The sequence below is a fragment of the Trichechus manatus genome, unplaced genomic scaffold, assembly GCF_000243295.1.
Source record: "Trichechus manatus latirostris isolate Lorelei unplaced genomic scaffold, TriManLat1.0 scaffold00010, whole genome shotgun sequence".
NCBI classification, from domain to species: Eukaryota; Metazoa; Chordata; class Mammalia; order Sirenia; family Trichechidae; genus Trichechus; species Trichechus manatus.
Window position 1 is genome coordinate 11,929,452 of NW_004443946.1, and position 27,122 is coordinate 11,956,573.

General features: G+C 39.0%; 1 protein-coding gene across 1 annotated transcript in view; it reads left to right on the plus strand.

The window, feature by feature from the left end:
• The first annotated feature begins 10,556 nt into the window (after positions 1 to 10,556).
• The window catches only part of LRRC9 (leucine rich repeat containing 9), a 146,591-nt gene continuing 130,025 nt past the window's right edge, over positions 10,557 to 27,122 (plus strand). The window contains exons 1-6 of the mRNA XM_004371101.2: positions 10,557 to 10,669; positions 15,448 to 15,528; positions 15,804 to 16,022; positions 19,267 to 19,407; positions 19,966 to 20,029; positions 20,336 to 20,406. Of these exons, the coding sequence (XP_004371158.1) occupies positions 15,481 to 15,528; positions 15,804 to 16,022; positions 19,267 to 19,407; positions 19,966 to 20,029; positions 20,336 to 20,406 (543 nt within the window). The 5' untranslated portion in view covers positions 10,557 to 10,669; positions 15,448 to 15,480. The remainder of the gene's footprint in view (positions 10,670 to 15,447; positions 15,529 to 15,803; positions 16,023 to 19,266; positions 19,408 to 19,965; positions 20,030 to 20,335; positions 20,407 to 27,122) is intronic.

The window sequence follows — 27,122 nt, forward strand, 5'->3', positions numbered from 1 at the left end:
AAGGTAGGGAATGAAGAGTGAGGAAGTCAGAGGGATAATTTGGGCTTTGATTTTACGACATGCTAAAGATTTGGGATTTGTATCTTATGTGACTCTACTGACATATGTAATCCATTGATCCTACCAACCTTTACCCACTACCCTCCTCATGAAGTCACTCTCCTCCATATCCAGCTAAAACCCCAAGGCCAATGATTATTATTTTTCCTTTGAGTACAGTCTCAATCCTTCTGCCCTCCCTCCTCCCTTTTACTTTGGTGCATATCTGAAAACCAAACCTGTTGCCACTGAGTTGATTCCGACTCATAGCAACCCTGTAGGACAGAGTAGAACTGCCCCATAGAGTTTCCAAGGAGCAGCTGGTGGATTCGAACTGCCGACTTTTGGATTAGCAGCCATGCTCTTAACCACTATGCCACCAGGGCTCCACTTTGGTGCACACATTTGGTTAAATCACACCCTTGGTTAAATCCAACTCTCCCTGTCCTCCATGCAACCATACACACAGATGAATGTAGACAGAGGGAAATCACAACCTTACTGACTGATCTCACCTTATATTACTGATCACTAAACTCACGAGAGAATAACACTGCCAGGCAATCATACTATATTGCACTAGCCCATTCACTTGCTCACTGTCCTGGACCTCTAAATCATATTTGCCATCTCTCCTCAAACCTCTGACACATTCCATGTCCTCCCTCTCAGATGATCTTGCTTTCTACTTCACTGAGAAAACTGAAGTCATCAGAAGAGGACTTCCACAGACCTCCAACACCACCTATATCCACCTACCTGCTCTGTGCCCAACTACCCTACCTTCTTTCCTGTCCAAGCTCTTCGTTAAAGCTTATTCTGCTACCTGGTGTATATCCAACTTCTCGCAACTCATCAAGGACATTGCTCCAACAATTCTCTCTCTATCTTCTGAATAATTTTTGCTCTCTACTGGATCACTCCCATTAGCACAGAAGCACTGAAACTATTCTTTTCAGTGGCATCAATGACTTCAATTCTCAGGCTTGTCTTTCTTGACCTATCATCACTCTATTTTCTTCATTAGGCTTCTAGAGCACCATATCCGCCTGGTTTTCCTCCTACTTTTCTGGCTGCTAATTCTTACTCTTTGCTGGTTCCTTCTCGTCTGTCTCACCTTTAAATAATACAGTGTCCCAGAGCTCAGTCTTTCAACTTCTTCTCCTTTCTACCCCCACACTCACTCTTTCAGAAATTTCATCCAATATCATGGCTTTAAAGTCATCTTTAGGTTGATGACACTCAATATTTTCAGCCTGGCCCTCTCCCCTGAACTCTAGACTTATAAGTTCAACCTTCTTCTTAACATCTCTACTTGCAGTTCTAACGGACATCTCAAATTTAATGTGTCTAAAACTAAGTTCTGATATTCCACCTTTCTATCCCCTGAGCCTACTCCTCTTGCAGCTTTCCCATTACAATAAATGCCAACTCATTTCTCCAATTGTTCAGGCCAAAAACCTTGAATTATCTCCTTTTTCACACCCCAAAATCAATCTCTTGTAAAACCTGTTGATATCACCTTCAAAATAGATACAGAATCCAACCACCTTACACCTCCTCTGCTGCTACTACCTTGGTCCAAGCCAATATCATCTCTTGTTTGGATTATTGCAATAGCCTTATGACTAAAATGACCTCATATCCTAGGCTTCCCGTAAAAACACAGCCAGTTTATGCACTTTGTCCCGGCATAATTATTAATGGTTCTTTTTCTCTGTTAAAAATGTCCCAAACCCAAAACCCAAACCCATCGCCACTGAGTTGATTTCAACTCATAGTGAACTATAGGACAAAGTAGAACTCCCCCATAGGGTTTCCATGGAGCAGCTGGTAGACTCCACGTGTGACCTTTTGGTTAGCATGAAGGCTCTTAACCACTGCACCACCAGGGCTCCAAAAATGTCCCAGTTGATGATATGTTATGTGATCACCTTACTCGCAGCTGCCTCTCTACTTCTATCATTGCCCCCCTTCAGTCTGTTCTTCACACAGAAGGCAGAGTGATGACCGTTAAAACTAAGTCAGATCAAGTCACTCCTCTGCTCAAAATCCTTCAATGGCTCCCAACTGGATTCAGAGTAAAGGCTGAAGTCCATATAACAGCCTACAAGGCTTCCCATTTCCTCTCTGACCTAATCTCCTATGAGTCAATTTCTCACCACTCAGCTCCAGCTATGCTGTCCTTACTGTTCCTGGACAATGCCCAGCACATCTCTATTACACAGCATTTGCCCTTGCTTTTCCTTCTTCCTGATGCTCTTCTGCCAGATATCATCATGACTCACTCCTCACCTCCTTCAGGCCATTAATCAAATATCACCTGATTGTGATCCTTCCCGGACATCCAATTTAAAATTGTACCTTCACACATATGTCCTTCCTATCCTCCTTTCCCGCTTTACTTTTCTTCTTAGTGCTTATCACTATCTAACCTGCTACACATTTTACTTATTTATCTTAATTATTGTCTTCTCTCCAGCACAAAGCAAGGTATAAAAAGGCAGAAATTTTTGCCTGTTTTGCTCACTTCTGTATCCCTAGTGCCTAGAAGAGTGCTTGGCATGCTGTACAAGTTCAATAAGTATTTGCTGAATGAGGAATGCACGAATGAATCAACATGTAAACAATGATGCCGTGGAGGTGTGTTATAGCATGACTTTATCAATCTGGGTAATAGGACACTAACCTTGGAGGTAATGAGGATACACTAGTGGACAGACATTACTCGCTGGGAGAGCAGTTTATAGGCTATTGGTAAAACATGCCTTAAACTAAGGCAGTGGTAGTAGAAACACAGAAGGAAATGGGCTAGACCAGCTAAGGTTTAGACTAGGAAAGTCAAAGGGGTGGTCATGGTGTGTGAAGAGGAGGTATTGACAATTCTTAACCTACCTTATGCCAGAGGTAGGCAGAAAAGTTTGGTCAGCTGAGGAACGGCAAGGGGGAACAGGACCTAGATGTGAAATCCAGACCCTATGGCTATTGTGACTATGACCCGCCGCAAGCCCTATCCCTGTCCATTCTCTCTGGGTAAATGCCATCTCAAGCTGACAAGAAAGAAGAGCATTTCAGATCTACATCTCACTATAAAAATGTTTCAGATTATTTGTACCCTTCTACTGGTTGATCACAACTTTGAAGTGACAGAAGCTACTTAACTGTTAAAAGCTGCAAATGAGACAAACAAGATAAACATAAATATGAGAGGATATTCTCTTTCTGACTATTTTATCGAAGAATGACATGCATATTGAAGTGCCTAGGTAGTATATAAATGCATGAATAAAAAGTCATTACATTTATTGGAAAGAACGCATGAAAGGCGATTAGTGGAGGCGAAAGGTGACTCCATCACTGGTCTGCTTGGTTGTCACAGATGCTGGTGTCTTCAACCTTACTCCATCTGCCAGTCTTAAATTCTGACTAAGTGTCCAGTGTAGTAAACACTGTGATTTCTGGAGTCACCTCTGGCCTGAACTGTATCTTACATGGGCTTTCCCACGCAGGGTCATCTTATGCTGTCAGAAACCCAGATGTGCCTGGGACAGTCAGCAGTTGTCACCTCCCCTATTTCACCTGGGACAGGGCTGCAGCCTGTGGAGTGAAGTCTGGACACTGTACTAGGATCTAGGCCGAGGATCCAATGGATCCTAACCTGCACTCAGCACTCTCTCTCCATGCACTTGAGCTTCATTCCCCAAGAGGAAGAGAACCCTTTTCCTTTGCTCACAGGTGCCATCCTTAAGCTGTGTCTTCCCAGAAAGAAATCCCTTTTCTAGGTTCCACAAAAGTGCTTTATAAGTCATCAGGGCCCTGACTTGGAGTGCCTGAATTGGAATTGTCCTCGATCCATTTTGATTTTTTTTTTTTTAAAAAAAGCCAATTTCTTTGGTCTTTTCTGCTTTGTCATTGTGCAGCCTTGCCTTATGGTCAAAATCTATGATTCCCATTACTTGATTTTTGCCGACAACTGTTAAACAGATGCTACGATTCATTAATTTAGAAGTGAGGAATCCTACAGGGAATCCTTTACAATGTCCTAAGGCCAAAAAGTGATGAATATTTCTATTCACTAGGAGTTGTGTGGACTTTTCTGGTTAAGAGTCTGGCTCTGGGTCAAAAGGCCTGGAACCTGGCTCTGCTGCTACTGACGTGACCTTGTGCAAGTTACTCAGCTTCCCTGCCCCACTCCTCGTTTGTGAAGTAGAAATGGTGCTAATACACACTTCACAGAGTTGCTGTGAGATAAAGCATGAAAAGTGTGTAGCACCACTAAAGAATCCTTTTTGTGACCTTCCCTCCTCTGGCCTGCCAATTCAGCCTGAATCCCCCCACCTACCCAAAACAAAGCATTACACAGAAAATATGGTTTTTATAGATGCTGCTCTGTGAATCAATGAGTATCACCGAAATCTTGGCTTTGGTCCACACAGGGAAGATCTCTGGGATAGCCTCCAATGTGTCAGGAAGAAAAACACACACTCATTAACTGAGAATGGGCACCAAGGAAGACAATACAAGTTGGATATAGGATCCCACCAATGGGCAACTTTGGCTTGAGTACCCCCCACTGACCTGGGGAACATTCCTTTGAACAGTCCTTGATTTTTCCTATTCAGTCCTCCTTCCTTATCTCCTTCCACAGGTGTCAGATCTGCATTGTGGTCTGAAGATTCTCCTTGCCTTCTCCTGCTCTTTCCCCTAATATATCCCTTGCAAGTCCAATGATCTAATTAACCTTCCAACCTATACATAATCCTTGCCCCTACCAAAAAACCCTGAAGAGGTGGTGGCTGCACAACATCGTGAACGTACAAAATGCCACTGAATTTTCACTTTAATATGGTTAATTTTATACTACGCGGATTTTACCTCAATAAATTATTTTAAAAAACAAAAATGAAAAAAACCCTGAAGATTACTTCCTAAAGCCACTCTGAGGTAATTAACCCTGTGGCATTCCACTTCCATTTATCCTCATCCATTCCGCCTCACCCTTCATCTGAAGCCTTAACAATCAGAGACAGGGACCTAGAGTACACAATGAAGAAGGTGCTAGACCCTTACTGACACCACAGTTAGCTTTAATACCTAACAATAGGAAGGGTACTGACAAACCCGCCTTGTCATGGTTTGAATTATGCCCCCCAAAAGATATGTATATCAATTTGGCTAGGCCATGATTCCTGGTACTGTGTGATTTTCCTACATGTTGTAAATCCTGCCTCTATGATGTTAATGAGGGAGGATGGGCGGCAGTTGTGTTATTAAGGCAAGACCAGATCTACAAGACTGGATTGTGTCCTGAGGCAATCTCTTGAGATATAAAAGACAGAAGTGAGCAGTGAGACCGGGGGACCTCATACCATCAAGAAAGCAGTGCCGGGAGCAGAGCGCGTCCTTTGGACCGGGTCCCTGCGCAGAGACGCTCCTAGTCCGGGGGAACACTGATGAGAAGGCCAAGAGAGAGAAAGCCTTCCCCTGGAGCTGCTGCCCTGAATTTGGACTTTTAGCCTACTTTGACTGGGAGGAAATAAATTTCTCTTCATTAAAACCATCCACTTGTGGTATTTCTGTTATGGCGGCACTAGATGACTAAGACACGCCTCAAGAATGTTACAGGGTGTGAGAGGTCCTTATACAAAGCAAATTTAAGGATGCCCTGACCTCACCATTCCTGTCAAACAGAACCTCCACCGAAGTGGGGAGGAGTCCATCTCAAGTCTCTTAAGCCAGTCTAAGATATTCATACAACATACACCAATTTTACTGACAGAGATAAGCTACGCAGTCTTAGACATTTATTGCATTACACTGAACTCTCTTTACTAGTTCCCCATCCCTGTTTGACTACAAATCCTTGGTTTTGGTGTTTATTCTTCCCAGGGTATGCTAGGAAGCTTTCTTGGTGAATTTTGGTTGGAATTACTGCTCCAGATTTTGACTCTGAACTACTTCAGGTAAATATCTGCCCTAATTGTAGCCCCCAAACACTGTCCTCGTATAGGCTACTTAATAATTCTTTGTCCAGCCTAGTTCTATCATCTTCTGGAAAGAGGGGGTGGAGATTTACAAACCATCATTGCCATTTTGGGTTTTATAAATCCTAATCTTCATTTGGTATTTAGTTTGCCTAAAATGGAGGAAACTTAGAATTTACTATAAGTTTGTGGGGAAAAAATTTATCTGTTAACATCTTGCTTTTGCAAAGAAAATGGAGGAGGAATAGGATTCTTTGAGCATTCTACAGGCCCAGTGCAACAAATCCATCAAATGAAATAGTCTGTGGAAAGCACTAAGCACATTACTTGGCATTCATATATTCAACAAATATTTCTTGAGCACTTGCTACATGACAGTCACTAAGCTAAATGCTGGGAATAAAATGGTGAATGAGAGAGACACAGTCCTCACAGAGCTCCAAGTCTAGCGGTGGAGGCAAACATTAAAAACATGTTTGGTAAAGATATGGGTAATGAAAATTCTCATGCATAGCTGGTGGGAGGGTAATCTGGGATAGTCACTTTGGAAAGAAATCAGATGGTATTTAATAAAATTATATGTGTTTGACTTTTATCCAATAATTCTATTCCTGGTATATATCCCTGAGAAATCGTCCTTAAGAGAACAATGGCAAGGCTGTTCATTGCAGTGTTGTTTGTTGAAGCCAACAATTACAAGAGGAACAAGAGATAAAACATGGTAGATCATATTACAGAATACTTTGCAGAATACAGAAACAATGAACTAGATATACATAAACATGGATAAATCTTTAATATAGCACTGAATGAAAAAGAATCAGGGTAGAATTTACCGCACGACATCAATTATGTAAATTAAAAATAGACACACAAAACAATACGGCCTTTTTTTCCAAAGGCATACGCACAACTCAAGATTTGTGCCTATGGTTGAAGCAGGGTTCAGAGGCTGGAGAAAAAAATTAAAAATAAAGTAAAATAAGAAAAGAACCCTGTATAGAACAATGATAATATTGTGCTGTGACCTGAGGATACAATCAACTTTCTGAGCCTGAGGTCTAAATAAGAGGCAGAAGGGAGCGAGGACAAAACTCTCCCATACAAAGAATTGGAAAGCTATCTTAGCAAAGTAGGACTACCACTCCTGCTTAAATTCACTGTTCCTGCTTAAATCCACTGCCCCTCAATTTGCTGCCTCAGAGCCAAACGTTAATATAACTAGGATGGTAAAATGAGGGGATTAAATTGTTTGGACAGAATAAAGGCCTCTTTAAAATTCCATCCTGGCTGCCTTTTAAGAAAAGCTTGTCCATTAATTATATATCAACAAACCATATATAATGAATTGTTGATATATAATTAGTATAAACCAAAGGCTATTTAACCCTTTTAGATAAACCCATCAGAAATGGCATTCTGTTTTTCTAATTAAAACTTTACTTCAGAACAACTCTTAACTTTTCACTGGACCTTAATATATGTTCATTGCCAGACATTAATAACAACAGTCTCTGTTGATGACTATAGTGCCTGCCACATGATTACCTATTCTACTGCCAAAGTAAATCCCAAGTTGTGCTGCATTTATGATTTTATGATATATCAAATTCAAATGTGGGAAGTGACTTTTAAAAAATAACCTAGTAAAATCATTAGCTGGAAAATATTCATTTGCATAAGGATCAAATGTCTTCAAACATCCAAAAATCACATTAGCACTGAAAATTTCCAGGCCTTTGATTCTCTGTAATTAAAAACTGAATCATGACTGGATGTTTCCACAGCTCTTTATTAACAAAGACAGGGCGTTTTTAAGAAATAAATTTAAAAATCGATTCAAAAGATTTTAATTAACGAATTATTACTCAATTCAAGCTTTCTTACTTGGATCTGAAAAGTCACCTCTATTTTGTTAAAATAAATGATTCTTTAATTCAGCTGGTGATGCAGTAAGTTTGCTGTAATCAATGGTCATCTATCTTCCCAACTATTTTCAGATTCAGGTTAGCTTTACCCATAAATAATCAATTTAAATGCATATGGTTTGGCCTTTGTCTAGGAATATGGACAGAGCGATAAATGAGGTCTTATTTCACTTTGAATGTTTATTTAATTTGCTTGACTTCTAGTGGTTTCAATTTCCATTGCTTCTTTTACAGACACAAAACCATATCATAAAGGAAGTTTAAAATTAGAAAAGATTAACAGAAATGGTCTGTTTGCATTTCTCCTTATGGCTTTTAACTGTAAGCATCTTTTGTTCTAAATATTATCTGGAATATGTTAACAGGCAATTCTTCCTTTAAGAATTACTCTGGACAAAGGCTTTAGTTTTGCAAGTCATCAATGGTTATTACTCTACAGCTATCCAGGAACTCCGACTCAATTGCTGGCTGGTCAAATCCTTGAGCTTTACTGAAAAATAGCAACATTTTAAAAATTACATGTTCATATAATAAAGAAAACTGTGCATCAGCTTTCCCCCAGGGTCTTTTACTGGGACAAAATACCTGGCAATTTGCTCCCATAAAGATTACAGCCTGGGAAACCCTATGGGGTAGTTCTACTCTGTCCTATAGAGTCGTTGAGTCAGAACCGACTGGAGGGCAACCAATAACACCATTCTTTTGCCCAAAAGAGCTGCATCTTCAAAATGAGGAGCATTATGTAGATAATTTATCTAGTAGATTTCTAATCCAATTTCCTTATCTAAAAGTATAGAAATCTAAATTATTGTCTTCTAATTAGTCTTTATACGCTATGAAGAAAATTTCCCCCAAAGGAAGGTCATCTTGTTGAACTAGATTTTCAGAGAGGATAAAATTAAAATTACAAATATAAATCAGATTTTTCTGGTATTTATTTTAACCCCCTAACCCACAGGTATTCAAGTAATTAACATCTATTAACGACAGAGGGAAACCGAAATTTTTCTGAGAAATAAAAATGTAGAGAGAAAACTAGAGTTTACCCTTTCATGTATGTTTAGTTAATACTATAGACAACAAAATTAATTGAAACACTGCAAATATGTTGATGTGTTAATGTTAGATAAATGAAAATAGTTTAAAAATCTGCACTCCTGTATTTTTCTTGAGAAAGTAGTTTAAAACTATTGAATGAGGAGGCCATCTGGTGATGGAAAAGAGCACTACAGGCATTATTTTGCACGAACTCAATGTCATAAATGAGATTCAACACTGTCCCATAAACTACTAAAAAAATTGAGCAGCGCTCTAACAGAAGCATAATGCAAGTCATATTTAACTTAAAATGTTCTAGTAGCCGTATTTAAAGCGTCAAATGAAACTGGTGAAATTAATGTCAATAATACATTTTTATTTAATCCAATATATCAAAAATATTATTTCAGCATGTAACCAATATAAAAATTACCAGCAAGAGACTTTACATTTTACTTTTTCATACTCTTTGAAATGCGATACGTGTATTTCACAGCACATCTCAATGTGGGCTAGCCACATTTCATGCATTCAACTGCCACATGTGGCCAGTGGCTTCCATATTGGACAGAGCAGGTCTAGAGGATGAAAAGCTGCAATTACTTTAGTTTGCCTGTCACTAAACTGGAAACCCTGGTGGTGTAGTGGTTAACGGTTGGGCAGCCAGTTCAAATCCACCAGATGCTCCTTGGAAATCCTATGGGGCAGTTCTATTTCGCCTTATAGGATCACTATGAGTCTGACTCGACCGCAATGGGTTTGGTTTTTTTTTTTACTAATTCATATCTGCACCCCTCTGCCCACTCTTTCAAAAAGTTTCTCCCTTTCCCCTTTTAAATTCTACTTTATTTCGTAAATAAATTTTGCTCCCCGAATATTTTGGAATACTTAAAAGCCACTCAAAAGCCTGTCTGAGAACTGCTATGAGAAGACGTGTGCAGGTCAAGAGTCCATCTCTTCTCCAAAGGGCACCGGAGCGTTTTGCTGGTCTGCCCTTCCGTTCGGCTCGCTCGGCGCACGGCAGCTTCGAGCGTCGGTCGGGCGCTGGGAGGCCTGGAAGGCCACGGTGCGCGGGCCACCGCAGGGAGGGGGGATCAAGCCCCGTCCAAGTCGCCGGGCCACCTTGTGACATCATAGCGCCATTCCTTTGGGGTTCAAGTCTAGCAAGGCTCCGGGCTACCTGGCACTGAGGGTCAAAGATTTTCAATATGAGAGAGCCGAGGAACTGGAAGAGGCAAAGAACAGGAAAGGTCCCTGCCACAATGTCCGTAACTCACTGCATCCAGTCCCGTTCTCAGACCCGAGTGAAGGCAGGTCCGAGGAAAAAGAGACGTGCAGGTTTACACACCCGGGAGCGAAAACCTTCTCACTCTTTCCCAGGAACACCAGTCGGGCCTTCCGGGTGGACCCCTGACTCTACTGATTGGCTGAAGGTTGCTGCCACGTGACCTAGACGCGAGTCGGCCGCTGTTTCTCCACCCCTTCATCCCATTCCCCACCCGGAGGTCGCCAGAGGCGCGGAGTGGGTTTCCTAGGTAACCGCTGCTGGAGGTGTGTACACACCAGACCCGGGGCTGGAGAGGGTGTTGTGCCTGCTGCTGCAAGACAGGTATTGGGAGGTCTGACTAGGGTTTGACGGGTCTCAGATTGCCCTGGAATCACTCTTCTCGTTGGGATAAGGTGAGTATCTGTCACCTGGCAGCCTTTGGGTGTACATCACCTCTGGGCAGACCCTGGGAGTCTTTGTACCCTTATCCTCCCTCCCCAACCGCACTGGGAGGAAGGAGCAAAATGACACTGAGGTCAATGGATCCCTGTAATGGTGCATTGCAAATAAAAATAATGAGAGAGTGAGGTGGCTTTTCTGAGGCCGTCAGGGTGACTGCAGCAAAGACTAAGAAGAGGAGGAAAGGGACTGTGACTCACAGCCACCTGTGCAGTCTTTACTGAATAGGTAAAGATCCTGGACTGGGAGAACCAAATGCTCCTGGGCCATCCCCAGCACTGCTCACCTAGCATGGGAAGGGCATTTGTTTGGACCGTCAGTGATGATGGACTCTGATCCCTTTATACCCAAGCAAAGAAACAATTTGATCGTACAAGGCTTCTAGTTTTCAGAAAAGCAATTTGATTTTCTCAGAATGACATTGTACCCAATCCTTACGGCAGATAGAAACATGATCATTATTATATTCTGATTGGTCGTGTAGAGCAAATATTTCTTTGTTATACCATATAGGAGTCTGTGGCATGACAATCAAACCACTCAACAAACTTTTGTTGAACACTTAGCATGTGCCGGGCACTATGATAGGCTCATAGTCCCTGCCCTCAATGAACATGTAACAAAAGGAGGAAAGACCTGCAAACATCACAATACAGTGTGATTGGTGCAAGCCTTAACTGAAGTCACAGGAAGAGAATGAATATAATACTACCAGAGAGAATTAAAGTCTTCACAGAGAAGACTCTTGATTTAAATCTTCAAGGATGTACAGAGTATACCATAAAGTCAAAGGAAAAGGACATTTTAGGGAGGGGAAACAATATATGTGAAAGCACAGAAATATCCCAGCCCATTCAGAAAACTATAGTAGTGACTGATGCCTGGAGTGCTCTGGGAAGGTGGAGGGAAATGAGCTTGAGAGGTAGGCAGGAGTCAGACCATGGAGGTTATGAATAGTTTCCAAGGGAAATAGCGTGAGCAGATTTATCTTTCAGGAGGCTGACTATCAGTAGTGCAGTAGTGCAGAGGATGGATTGGAGGAAGGTGAAATTACAGATTGGGCATCCAGTTAATGATGAGGGTCTGAACCAAGGCAGAGGCAATTGGGATGGAGAGGAAGAAACAGTTTTTGTAGATATTTAAGAGTTATCGGCAGAAGCACTTAATGAATGAACGTGAGAGAGTAAAAGAATAGTTGAGGATAAGTCCCAGGTTTCTGACTTGGATGATTAGAAGGATGGTGGTGTTATCTATCAAGAGAAGACATACATTAGGAGGAGCAGGCATAATAAGTTCAGTTTGGACATCCTGAATTTGAGATGCCTGTGACACATTCAGATGGAGCTTTCCATGTGAGCAGTTGGATTTGTTGCACAGGAAAGAGGGAGATAAAGATGAGTAATTTTTCACCAAGAAGGAAACAATCAATTGGAAAAGTAGGTTTGAAAAACAAGTAGAAGCCAAGGAAAAAAAGTCAAGCCAAAGAAGAAAGCTTGAAGGAGAGAATCATTAGCATTGTCAAATGCCATGTTAAAATCGAATAAAGGTGAGAGCTGAAACATGGCCATTGGCAATTAGAATGTTATTGTTGACCTTGGTAAAAGAAGCTATAGTGGCCTGAGGTATCCCCAGTCAGATTGCAGTGGGTTGAGGACTAGATGGAGGTAGCGAAGTATTGTTAGTAACTAGTGTATCTAGAAGCTTTTTTGTGAAGATGTCTAACAATAACTTTTCATAGAAGAATATAGGGTAGGTGGGACTTCTATAAAGATAGAAAAGATCTAACATATATATGGAGGGGAAAGAAACCCTAGAGAATGAAAGATGGGAAAGAGGAAAATTTGACAGAGCAATGTTCTGAAAGAGAAAAGGATGGGATCCGTAGCACAGAGAGATTAGTTTTGACAAGAGGAAGAATACTTGTACTAAGACAGGAAGCAAGAAGGGAAGAAATACATCTTTATGGGAAAAGGAAATTGAAAGAATGTGCATCTGATGGCATCACTGTTCTCCGTGAAGATGGGACAAAATCATCTGCAGAGGGAGACAGAGAGAACTTGAGAAGAATGGTAAAAGTTCAGAATAGTCACTGTGGCATGAACCCCAAATCTGTATTTCTAGTCCTACTGTCCTTGGAGAGGAAGTTGATGAGAAAAAACAAAACATTTGTTGCTGAAGGTCCAACTGAAATCGGAGGCCATACGTTTGTCGTGACTTCAACTTCTTGCTGGTCATGTGAAATTTCTGGCAGTACTCCAGAGTGGAAAAGGGCGGTGATTGGATCAATCCCAGATTTGGGATTCAAAGGGTGAGAGCTTAGAAGCTCCTGGTGGCTTCTGGTTCCCTAGACAAACTAGAGAAGACTTATAACCCTTTAGAGAGGCAGATTCTGAAAAGAGCTTCCCCAGAGTGCAGAATGGTGAGTACAGGCTGGCCCACAGGACCCTCATCTTTTGATGGAATCAGAAACTTCAGCCGGAAGCTCAGGTCCACTTGTGACTAGAGAAAATATATGAGTCTTGTAAGTAGCAGGAAGGTCCGGGTTCCTCAAAATTCATATGTACTTATACAAATTTATAAGATCTGGGAGTCTTTAATTTTTTGTTTTGTTAATTAACTAATGAATTAGAACAAGATTTTTTTTTCTTAAATGAGAGCATTGAGAAAGAAAAATAAGGTGACATGAGAGGTAAGGTTGCTATCCCAGATATGCATATTTCTCTATTGAGAAAAATAGTATCCTTGAATAAATGGAGAAATATACCTTGCTCTTGAATAGGAAGACTCAATATTGTAAGGATGGCAGTTCTCTCTAAATTTACAATGCAAATTGGATTTTTAAAAACTTTATAAAATGATTGTAAACCTCATTTGGGAAAATAAATATGAAAGAATAGCCAGGAAATTTCTGAAGAAGATGATGTGGGAGTTTACAGTATAAATTACAGTATTTAAAGCAGGTGGTACTGGTATAGGAATAGAGCTAAGAAAAGGCACGGATTAGAAAGTCCAAAACTAGGCCCAAGTATATATGATAATTAGGAGCCCTAGTGGCACAGTGGTTAAGAGTTCGGCTGCTAACCAAAAGGTTGGCAGTTTGAATCTGCCAGACACTCCTTGGAAACCACATGGGACAGTTTTACTCTGTGCTATAGTGTCGCTGTGAGTCAGAATCAACTCTACGGCAATGGGTTTATATGTGGTAATTTAGTATATAATAAATGGAATGGTTTAATTCCTTCTGGAATAAATATCTTGGACATAGTCTAGATAACTTGGACAACTATTAGTTGGCTTTGGAGATTCTGAGGACAGGCGTTGCCGCTTGTGTGCTGGTGGGAAGGTAGGCTTTCCTCTGGTGCTCACAGACTATTTACTAAGAAGGTAGGGGCTCACCTTTTGATGAGCAGAGGTGCTACAAAGCCCCCTATTACTTGTGTACCATCCAAGGTTGAGGGAGGAGATTAAGGGAGGTTAAGACTCTGGCCTACCTCTGTGTATGGGCCTTTGATGGCATATCTATTTCTTTCAGTTTGTTCCTCACTAAGTGCTCCCTTGCCTGCCTTTCCTGCAGCCTATACTTCACTCCAAGAGTGGGGTAAAGATGCATTTATTTTGACAAGGGGAAGCAGAGTAGAAATGGTTGGCATTACCTTCAATATAGATCCATCATCCACAACTTCCCACCACCCCCAATACTACCACCCTACTCCAAACCACCATCTCTTTCAGCTACATTATTTCAATGACCCCTTAAATGGTCTCCTTGATTCTACGTTTGACTCCTACAATCTGTTGTCAACACAGCAGCTAGAGTGATCCTTTTCAAAAGCTAAGGCAGCTCATGTTACTCTTCCACTCAGAAATGTTCATATAGCTTTCCATCTTACTCATATCATGTATAGCAGAATGAAATATTGCCCAGTCTTGTACCATCTTCATGACCATTGGTATAGGGGACTTATAGGGGTATTGTTATTGTAAAAAGTGAAATCACAGTATATGGTGTTTGTTACATCTTGCTTTTCTCACTTGGCAATGCCTTGTCATGTCATCACATTAAAACTATAATTCCTATATGTTTAAATAGCATATATCTTGAATAATATAATGAAAATACTAAAAATTATGAAAAGTTCAGTTAAATTGTATTGCAGCTATTTAGACATTATTCAATTCATATCATCTAGAATGAAAGAGAAGTTGGTGAATGCATTTTAATAAACATTTATTACCAAGCCAAGTATGTTGCTGAGCCCTGAGGAATCTCCTCTTTGCTCTCTAAATACACTTTAAGAACTCTGTTCATTTTTGGACACCAAGTGTAAGAAGGATAAACTGAAACTTGTTTAGAGGAGAGAAACAAGGATGTCTAGTGAGAGAATTAAAAGACATGAACTCGGAGCTAGGTAATGGGTAGACTAGATGGCTGCTTCAAGTGTTAAGGGCCCATTGTATGGAAAAGGGATTACATTTGTTCTGTATGAACCCAGGAAATAGAATGACAACAAATGTAGAGGACTTATGGGGAGACAGAACTAAACTCAGAATAAACAACAACTTTCTAACAGAAAAGTTGAAATGGAATGGATGGTCTTGGGGTCCAAAAAGACACTTGGTAATGTACTGTGTAAAGATTTCAAAGTTGGGTGGTTTAACCTAAATAAGATCCCTTTCAACTTGGAATGACATGGCTCTAGTATTTATTTTAATTTTTCACTTTGCTTAACAGATATATTATTATGACCATTATTTTTTATGGAAGATGATTGAAAGTGAAAACCTGAACCAAGAAGAAATAATTAAAGAACTGGTGAGTCGAAGCTAAATTTCTTTCAACTACATTTGTGAGGATATTAAGTGGAACATTTTTGTGCTTCTTGCTGGAACGAGAAGGATTATCTAGAGATCTGGTCTATCCCACGACTTTTGAAAGCAAAGAAAAGTCATATGTGTGGTACAACTTTCTCTCTAGTCAGAGTATAAAAATAGCATCAGTGCAATTGACAGTTTATAATTTCTAAAGGAAAAAATAATTTTTGGATTATTTAAAATAGGTAATAACCCAATTTCTCTTTCTTTAAACAGTGTTTATGCAATGGTTTATCTTATGAGACAGTCGAACAAGAAGGATCAGATACTACAAAACTGGAGATGTTTTTCTCAGGTTATCCCCACATAGTTGGATTATCATTATTTCCTAATTTAACAAGTCTCACAATTATTGCTCAAGATATAAAAGAAATTTCAGGGTTAGAGACTTGTTTACTGCTTAAAGAACTTTGGATTGCTGAATGCTTCATAGAGGTAAGTCTAAACATATGACCTTACATGAAAGATTTTATCCTGAATTCTTTGGTATGGGTTAAAACAGATAAATGGGCAAAAGATAGAAATAGATTTATGCAAAGGAGAAAATAGAAATAAGGAACCAAAACATAAACATATTCTACTTTTTACTGAATAAAATAATAGCCAGTATTACTTAGTAGGAATTCCTGGGTGGTGCATATGGTTAAGCAGACTCGACTGCAGTTCGAACCCATCCACAGGCCTGCTTTCGAAAGGTCACAGCCTTGAAAATCCTGTGGAGCACAGTTCTACGCCGCAATACTGGGGTCACCGTGAGTTGAAATCAACTCGATGGCAACTAGTTTCGTGTTTTTTTTTTTTTTTTTTTTGGTTTATTACTTAGTGGTGAAATCGGGTTCACTTAGACACTATTGGTTGTGTAGAAATTGGAACATCTTTTTTTTATTGTCAGAAAGAGCTGTTTAATTGTTTAATGCCTACTATGAAATCAGATTATACATTCACATTAACGTATTAAATCATTCTGGAATTCTTATGAAAAAGAAGAGTCCCTTTATTCCCTTCATCTCATTTTCTTTTCCTCACAAGAAAACCGTTTCATTGTTTGCTGCTCCTTATTTATTTTATTTTTTGTTTTCTGAGAGCTGCTACCTGTATTTCAGCTCCTTTTGTTGTCTTGCCCTCCTGACTGAGCTGAGATCTCTTATGTTTGTCTTATGTTAGTAATGATGATGGCTTCCTTATGTTCGGTCATTTGGTGCCAAACTTTGGTCATGGTTTTTATGCCTTTTGATGTACTCTTTTCTTGGGAGGGTTCTTAAATAAGCTTTTGTTTTTCTTTTCCTTTTTTCTCAGAGTTTCTTTGTATAGATTTTTTTTAATTAAAATGCTTTATTGTGTTTTTGGTGAACATTTACCCGTAAAATTAGGTTCCCATTTAACAATTTCTACACAATTTGTTCAGTGACATTGGTTTCATTTTTCACAGTGTGTCAGCTTTCTCATTATCTCTATTCTGGTTGTTCCGTTTCCAGTAATCTAGTTTCCCTGCCACCTTGCCTTCTTGTCTGTGCTTTTAAATAAATGTTGACCGTTTGGTGTCATATAGATGATTTTTTAAAGAAGCACAGTACTCATGGATGACATTGTTTATTTTATGAACCAGTCTGTTATTTAGCCAAAAGATGACCTCATGGAATAGTTTTGGTTCAAGGTTTAAAGAGTATTTCATGACAATAGTCTCAGGGGGTCATTATATAGATCTTATGCTGCTTTTTTAAAAAAAAAATTGTGGTAAAATATATATAACATAAAATTTACTCTTCTAACATTTTTAAATGTACAGTTGACATTAAGTACATTCACAGTATTATATAACCATCACCACCATCTATTTCCAGAACATTTCCATCATCCCAAACAGAAAGTCTATATCCATTAAGCAATAACTCCCAGTCCCCCCTCCCTCCAGCCCCTGGTAACTACTGTTCTTTCTGTCTCTCTGAATTTGCCTATTCTAGATACCTCATACAAGAGGAATCATACAATATATGTCCTTTTGTGGCTGGCTTCTTTTACTTAGTATAATATTTTCGTGGTTCATCCATGTTGTAGCCTGTACAGATTTCATTCCTTTTCATGGCTGAATAATATTCCATGGTATGTGTATACCACATTTTGCTTATCCATTTATCTGTTGATGGACACTTGAGTTGTTTCCGCCTTTGGCCTCTTGTGAATAATGCTGTAATGAACATTAGTGTACAAATAACTGTTTGAGTCCCTGCTTTCAGTTCTTTTGAGTAGAATTGTTGGGTATGGTAATTCTATATTTTACTTTCTGAGGAACCACTGAACTGTTTTATCCAGTGGCTGCACCATTTTAAGTTCCCATTAGTAATGCACTGGGATGTGGTTCAAATTTCTTCACATCCTCACCAATGCTTGTTATTTTTCTATTTCTTTTCTTCTTTTTTTTTTATAATAGTCATCCTGGTAGATGGGAAATGATGTCTCCTTGAAGTTTTGATTTGCATTTTCCTAATGACTAAGGATGATGAACATTGGTTCATGTGCTTGTTGGCTACTTGTTATCTTTTTTGGAGAAATGTCTATTCAAGTCCTTTGCCCATTTTATAATTGAGTTTTTTTGTTGTTGTTGTTGAGTTGTAGGGATTCTTTATATATTCTGGATATTAATCCCTTATCAGATACATGATTTGCAAATATTTTCTCTCTTTCTGTGGGTTGTCTTTTCACTCTCTTGATAGTGTTCTTTGATGCACTAAAGTTTTTAATTTTGATGAAGTTCATTTTTTCTATTTTTTCTTGTGTTACTTGTGCTTTTGGTGTCATATCTAATAAGAATCCACTGCCAAATCCAAGGTCATGAAGATTTTCCCCTGTGTTTCCTGATCTAGGTCGTTGATGCATTTTGAGTTGATTTTTGTATATGTTGTACTAGAACATCTGTGTTGAAAAGCAATATAGCAAAATATATCAGGAGCCACAAAATTGTACACACCTTTTAACTCAGAGACCCTTATTCTAAGATTTTATTCTAGAGAATTAATTCAACAGCAAAAAACAACTGTATTCATGAAAATATTTCTTGCAGTAGTATTTATAATAGCTAAAAATTTGAAACGTATTTGCCATACATGGAGTAATTCTTTAAATCATCAACTTCATAAAATATTTTGCAAGTATTAAATATTATAATTTTTTAAATTATGAAAACATTTTAGATTATCTTAAGTAAAAAAAATAAAATTTTACATGCATTACGATTATAAAAACCAAAAACCAAACCCATTGCCGTTGAGTCAGTTCTGACCCATAGCGACCCTAGAGGACGGAGTAGAACTGCCCATTGGGTTTCCAAGGAGCAGCTGGTGGATTTGAACTGCCGACCTTTTGGTTAGCAGCCGTATCACTTAAACCACTGGGCCACCAGGGCTCCTAACTATATAAAAATAGGCCTAGAGTTGATTAAAATTGAAGGAGAATACGCCAAATTGAAATAGTTGTATTTAGGTAGAGGGATTATGTTTTTTCTTTTAAAAATTTTAGTTCGTTTTGTTGGATGTTGGTTTTGCAATAAAATGTGATTTTTAAAAGAAAATATAAAATAGGTTTCTTTTAACAAAATAGGTTTATAATTATATTTTCTTTTAAAAATCAAAGGATTAATGACAAAATATGAGGTAATACTATTCAGTCTCTTTTTTTTTAACAGAAAATTGAAGGACTTCAAAGATGTAGAAATTTGGAAAAACTGTATTTATATTATAATAAAATTTCCAAAATAGAAAATTTAGAGAGATTAATCAGATTGGAAGTTCTTTGGCTAAACCACAATGCAATTAAAAATATTGAGGTAAGATAATTTCAATGATTTATATGTAAGGTAAATTACTGTTGTGGAGTTTAAACTGCAATATCCAAGGTCATGTTATGTTTAAGAAATAAAATATTCATGACTTATAATTATTGTTGTTAAAAATAACATGCGTATAGCATTTTATAATGTTCAAAGGGCTTTGTATACATCATTTCCTTTACTGCTTACACCAAATCTGAGAAGTAGATGTTATTATTCCTGCTCTGCAGGTTTTAAAAAAATGAAGTTAAGAGAGGCTGTATAACTTGCCAAAGATTATACAACACACTGTGTGGTGTGTTCTTTTTCCTTCTTCTCCTCCTCTTTTTTTCTCTATTCCCCTCACTGTTCCCTTCTCCTCCAACAATTCTCTCCAGGTTCCAGTATAGAGAAACAAGAATGGCTTCAGTGAGGCACCCACCCCCCTCTGTGCTTGTGAAGTATATAGCACCCAGTGCTCAATGCACCCAGTAAACTAACCAGATTGATCAGGTGGTTTGTAAATATAGATTTTAATGATTTTTTTCCTAAACTATTTGTCCTCTAAATTTTTAGGGCTTACAAACTTTGAAGAATTTAAGTGATCTCAACCTTGCTGGAAATCTAATAAGTAACATTGGTATGTAATGTTTCATTTGGAATCTGAGATAATGCTGCAATCATTTGTTATCAGTATAAAAAGTACACACTTAGATTTCTTTCTTTTAGATTTTTTTCTATGATATCTTAGCAAAGCATTTCTAAACCTTTGATTATAGGATGTGAAAATATTGCCCATTAATCAGTTGTAATTCATTATACAGTGGCAGTGTTAATCTTATTTATATGCAAGAAATGATTACATACAACTCAAACATGACAGGATATGAACAGGAGTTAAAACAAGAAATTTAATATTTCTTTCATCTTGTTTTTTAAATTAAAGGTCGATGTCTTGACCCTAATGAACAACTGGAAAGATTAAACCTTTCTGGAAACCAAATATGTTCTTTCAAGGTATGTTTAAGTGGAATAATTCATTTTTATTTATCAACTTGCATAGTGAATCATCTCATTGAAGAAATGGACTAAATAGCTGCTGTTTAAGGAATAATTTAATTTTTTTGGGCTACCTGACACTCTAGGAAGTTTTAGAGCTAGCTGGATTAAATTGGTCCTGATGATCTGAAAATATTAAAACCAAACAAGTAACTGTTTACTTGGCTTTTAGGACATTGCTTTCTCTTAGTTTTCCTCTAGTCTTTCTGGCTATAATTGTTCAGTTTTCTGATCTCTCATCCACTCCTAACATCTAAGTAATAGATTTCCCCAGGTCAGTCCTGGGATCTTTTCTCATTTCCATCATTCTATCTCATCTTGTTTTTGACTTTAAGTATCCTTTATCTACTGATTACCCCTTGATTGATACTACTCCTTTCCCTGAGGACTCACCAGAGCTACAGACATCTCCTATCCTAACCCGAACTGACTTTCTCTCCACCAGACCTTCTTCTGCAGGCTTCCCTACCTCTCTAAATGCCATCTCCATTTCTAGTAACTTAAGCCAAAATCTAAATCATTTTTTACTTCTCTCATTCTGTCATACCCTACATCCAATCCATCAGCAAATTCTGTTGGCTCCACTGTCAAAATATGTCCAGAGTCTGACCACTTCTTACCACCTGCATCACTACCAGCCTGGCTGAAGACACCATCATCTCTAACCTACATTACTGAAAAAGCCTACTAACAGTCTCCCTGTTTACCCTTCCCCTACTGTGTTAGTTTTCTAAGACTGCCGTAACAAAAGCATAAACTGTGTGGCTTATAAGAACAGAAATTTATTGTCTCACAGTTCTAGAGTCTGAAAGTCTGCTTCAGGACTCAGCAGGGCTCTCTCTGAAGGCTCTAGGATAAGAGCTGTCCTTGTCTTTTCCAGCTTCTGGTAGCTCCAGGCTTTTCTTGGCATTCGTTGGCTTGTAGATGTATCTTCACATGACCATCATCCCCCTGTGTGTCTGTTCCGGTATATCTTCTCCTCTTTTATAAGGACACTGGTCATACAGGATTAGGACACAAGCTACTCCAGGATGACCTCATGTTAACTGATAATGTTTTCAAAGATCCTATTCCCAAATAAGGTCACATTCACAGGCACCAGGGGTTAGACCTTCAACAAAAATTTTTGAGGGCCACAATTCAGTCCATAATGCCTAATATCAATCTGTTATCCACACAGTAGCCTGACCCTGTTAAAATACAAATCAGATCAAGTCACTCTTCTGCTCAAAACCCTCCCTTGGCTTCTCATTTTATTCAGAGTAAAAGTTAATTCTTACAGTAGCCCACAAGACTCACTATCAGCTAGCCCCCACTTCTCTGACTACCCCTCTCCCCTTTGTTTACTCCATTCCAGCCACATTGATCTCCTCACTGTCCCTTGAATATACCTAGGACACACTCATCATAGGGCCTTTACACTTGCTGGAATATTCTTCCCTCAGAGACCTGCATAGATCACTCCTTCATTACCTTCAGGTCTTTGTTCAGATGTTATGTTCTTAGTGCCACCTTTCCTGCCTAATTTAGATGAAATAGCAACAACCGCCACTACTCTTCCCAACCTGCAACACTCCCTAGCACCTTCTCCCTGCTTATTTTTCTTCTTAGCACTTATCCTTATCCTTTATTAGAATGGAAGCTCCGTGAGTACAGGAACTTTGCCTGTTTTGGTTCACTGCTATATCTGCAATGCTTAAAACAGTACTTGATGTAGTAAATCTCAATAAATATTTTTCAGACGAATGAAAGAGAAAAAAAACAAAACAAAATGACTTAATATTATAGCATATAATGTGGATTAAAAATGTGACATTCATAATTTTCATAGTTTCAGATTGAAAGTGTATATTCAGACACTTCCTCTATAAAATAATGAAGATGAATAAATTCATTATATAAATTATTTTTAGTTTATCAGTATCATAGGAAATAATTTAAGAAGACAACAAAAAAACTATAGAACGAGGCATTTTGTAAGTATCTTAAAAATAGATATAAACAAAATTTTATTTTCTTGGTCAAATTCAAGAGGATATTTGATTTGAACCTCAAAGGGTAGACAGAATTTCAACAGACATTATAGGAGGCTATTCTAGACAGTGGGGGCTAGGAATTCTAAGAGGAGAGAACAATATGACAAAAGGTATAAAGAACGCAAGGGTTATGTCTGAGTAACAAGATCATTGTCGTTTGATCAGAGTATAGAATATATGGGAATATTGGATGTTAATACTAGAAAGGTATTATGCCAGGCCATGTCTCAAGGAAGAGTCATAGTCATGGGTCCCTATCTGCTAGGCAACAAGATGGCTTGCTGACATTTAACAGATAGGTTGATTAGCATACTGGGCTAACAAGCACTTGTTCAAGCAAGTAGATGAGCTGCTTACTGAATGGAGAAAGAACGAGGGCAGATACTGAGTGTCAAGAACTGTGAAGGGTCTGGGAATTTACCCTACTGGCAAGCTAACAAGGAAGCCTGTTACTGTTTCATGGATGCTTGTAGAAGAAACAAGACTCCTGGGTCAGAGACAAAGGACTTTATTACTCATGACTTTATTCCTCATAACAAGCAGCACAAGCATAATGTTAATTTGTTTTGCTCCTCCATGCCCCCCAAGTCCCATGAGGGTAATGCTGGTGGGCCTAGATGAGTGCTGAACATAAAGTGGGTTTGCATCACAACCAAGGAATGCTGAACTTGGGGAATCTACTTCTTTAACAACAAGCAGAAGCAAGCCTGCACTTTGTTGAAGGGTGAGGGGAGACATTACCTCATTCCTATAGGTTGTTCACTACAAACACAACCCTGAGAAATGGGTAGAGAGCAGTTATGCCTTGCATGCTTGGCATACCCAGCAAGAAAGTGAAGGGATGCTCAGGGCCCATGATAAATTGCCTCTCCCAACACTGAAACTATCAGATAGTCATAGATGACCATAGGCTAGACATGTGGGCAAGAAGCCACGATTGAAACCAGAGACACTCAGACAGTAGTAGCAGGGACTGGATCCTTAGCACAGGTAATAGCCAGTGATAGACAAATGAATGAATGAGCAGTAAATAAATAGATAATTAATTAATATTTGCATTCTCCCTCTAATTTCTGCCAGATCACAATATACTGAATCTTCAAGTCAGACTGAGCACTTGGAAATTTAAAACTTTTGTCTGTTAAACACATAATAAAATTAAAGGCCAAAAAAGGCCTGGGAAGTTGTATTTTCAGTGAATACAGTAAGCTAAGGATTAATATTCTATTAAAAGAGTCCTTTTAAGTCCATTAAAAAAATAATCTAAGACACCAATAGAAAAAGGGCAAATGAGCAGATAATTCATAGAATTGAATGCCATATGGCTAGTAAATTCATAAAAGAATTTTCAATCTCACTGCAAATGAATAAAGTGTAAATATAAATATGATCTGACTTTTAACTAGTCATATTTTAAATAATAAAGATTTTTATAGACATACTACTGTGTGCTAGCAAGACTGGGTGATACAGACATTTATATACTATTAATAGAAGTTTAAACTGGTAGAGCTTTGTAGGAAGCATTTAGGCAGTATATAAACCTGTTGCAATTGAGTTTATTCTGACTCATAGCAACCCTATAGGACAGAGCAGAACTGCCCCATAGAGTTTCCAAGACTGCCACATCTTTCTCCAGTGGAGCAGCTGGTGGGTTCAAACTGCTGAGTGCTTTTGATTAGCAGCCAAGTGCTTAACCATTGCACCACCAGGGCTCCTTAGGCAATATATACCAAATTCTTTAAAAAGGTTTATATCCTTTATCTCAATTCCCTTTTTAGGAATATATCCCAAGAAATTAATGTGAAATTTAAACAAAGCTTTATGCTTAAGTATGTTTAAATTGCAGAAAAGATCAGAGGGAGCTATGGAACATAAGTTCAGAGTGCTGTGGGAGCATTTAAAAGGGCAGCCTAGCCCTGTTTGGGAGGTCAGGACAAAACATCCTTGAGGAGGTAATGTTCAAGCTAACATGAAACATGAGTAGGTATTGCCTTGGGAAAGAGCATTCCAGGCAAAAGTTAAGCATGTGTGATGGCCCTAAGTGGTAGAAAGGAGGATGGCAAATTCAGAGAACTAGAAATCTGTATGGCTGGAACAGAGTGAGGGAAAGAATCATGGGAGGCTAGAGAAGAAGGAACTTCTGTGCCAGCCTTCCACCCACACCAGGCGCTATAAGACTAATTTTCAATGAGATTTTGTGCCTTCACAGACTCCAGTGTCATGTGACTTTTGAGTTTCGGTGGGAGGTTAGGACGTCAGAGTTCATACCCACTGTCTCCTAGCGCAGACCAATGGTCAAATGTAACATATCCACCTAGTAATCAAAGACAGATTTACTGCTAGGAAAAAAAAAGAACCAAAACCAAATTCACTGCTGTCGAATCGATTCCGACTCATAGTGACCCCACAGGGTTTCCAAGGCTGTATATCCCTATGGAAGCAGACTGCCACATCTTTCTCCCATGGAGCCGCTGATGGCTTTGAACCACTGACCTTTCAGTTAGCAGTCAATAGCTTTAACCACTGTACCACCAGGGCTTCTGCCAGAAATAATTCTATATTCATCTTCCTCACCCCTGCAGAATTTGACTAGACATCTTCCTTTCAGAGCAACTCTGTGTAGTCCCACTGTCACCATGGACCCAGCCCTACCTGTAGGTCAGTCCAGTGGCGCAGCTTCTCACTGGTGCAGAAAGAGAGTTGGGATACACATTAGCCACTTGTCCCTGTTATACTCTTGACTCCAGCAGCCACTGATTTCACAGCTCACCTTCCCATTCCATTTGTACTTCATCTTCAGAACTGATGCCTCCTGGTTCTTTGGCTTTCCCTTAACTCTGATTCTGACTTTCATAACTGGTGTTGCATCTTTTCAAATTAAACCCCACCATAGTACCCTCCTACCCCAGGCATCGCCCCAGAAATGCTAATATTGAGGAAGATGGAAGGATGTCTTAGAGGTTGGTGGAAAGTAATAATCATTCAACTTTCAATTCAATTCACATATTAATTTATTACCTACTGTGTTCTAAGTGCTGAGTGTTGGGAATACAGTGTTAACATAAGACACTCACCCTGCTCTCAAGGACTTTATCTCAGGCATTAGCAAACTTCTTCTGTAAAGTGTCCGATAGCAATTATTTTAGGAGTTGTAGGCCACATATGAGGAGCCCTGGTGATGCAGTGATTAAGTGCTTGGCTGCTAACTGAAAGATTGGTGATTCAAACCTGCTGGCTGCTGTGAGAGAGGAAAATGTAGCAGTCTACTTCCATAAAGATCAGAGGCTTGGAAACCCTATGGGGCAGTTCTACCCTGTCCTATAGGGTTGCTATGAGTCGGAATCAACTCACAACAGACATTGTTTTTTGGTTTGAGGGCCACATATGCTCTCTGTTGAATATATATATATGTATAGATAGATAGATTTTAACAACACTTTAAAAATTCTAAAACCATTTTTAGTTGGTAGACCTAGGGCCAAAGCCCATACTGACCCATTGTCGATAGGGTGTGCAACAAAGCTAAGGCCAGTGGCTAGGAGAGCTCACAGGAGGTGCATCTACAACAACCTTGGGAGATGAAAGAAGGCTCCCAGAGAAGGTGGCATGGTGATTGCACAAAATAGAACAGGGGCCTTCAATAAGTAGAGCAGATCTGGAAACAGAGGAAAATGGAGAGCAATGTTCCTAGGTGGTAAGTATGGGGACTAGGGGTGAAGGAAACAGGAGACCAACAGGTACACTGGGGCAGTTTTTAGCAGAAGGGGTTGTGCAAAGGAGGCAAAGTTGTCTTCATGCATGCTTGAGCTCAAGTGACTGGCTCTAAGCTTGGAATACATGGTTTAGCAAATATTCTTTAATCTTTTGTATTTAAAATGCACAGTTGGATAGAGTTTGCTTTTTAATTATTGTTAATCTATTCTTTATGTATTTAGCTTTTTTTCACTGTTGTTAGGTGCCAACGGTTCCAACTCATAGCGATGCTGTTTACAATAGAACAAAATACTGCCCAGTCCTGCGCCATCCTCACAATCATTGTTATGCTTGAGCCCATTGTTGCAGCCACTGTGTCAGTCCATCTTGTTGAGAGTCTTCCTCTTTTGTGCTGACCCTCTACTTTACCAGGCATGATGTCCTTCTCCAGGGACTAATCTCTCCTGATAACATGTCCAAAATACGTGAGACGTAGTCTCGCCATCCTGGCTGTACTTCTTCCAGGACAGATTTGTTCGTTCTTTTGGCAGTCCATGGTATATTCAATATTCTTCACAAACACCGTAATTCAAAGGCGTCAGTTCTTCTTCAGTCTTCCTGATTTATTGTCCAGCTTTCACATGAAAATACCATGGCTGGGATCAGGCACACCTTAGTCTTCAAAGTGACATCTTCGCTTTTTAATGCTTTAAAGAGGTCTTTTGCCCCAGATTTGTCTGTTGTGATATCACCCATCTCATTTCTCGTATGGGTTATCTGCATTCCTCTCCTGCTTTTCTTTTGTTAGTTTGGCCAATGGTTTATCGATTTTGTTGATCTTTTCAAAGAACCAGCTTTTGGTCTTGGTAATTCTTGCAATTGTTTTTCTATTCTCTATTTCATTTAATTCTGCTCTAATTCTTATTATTTCCTTTCTTCTGA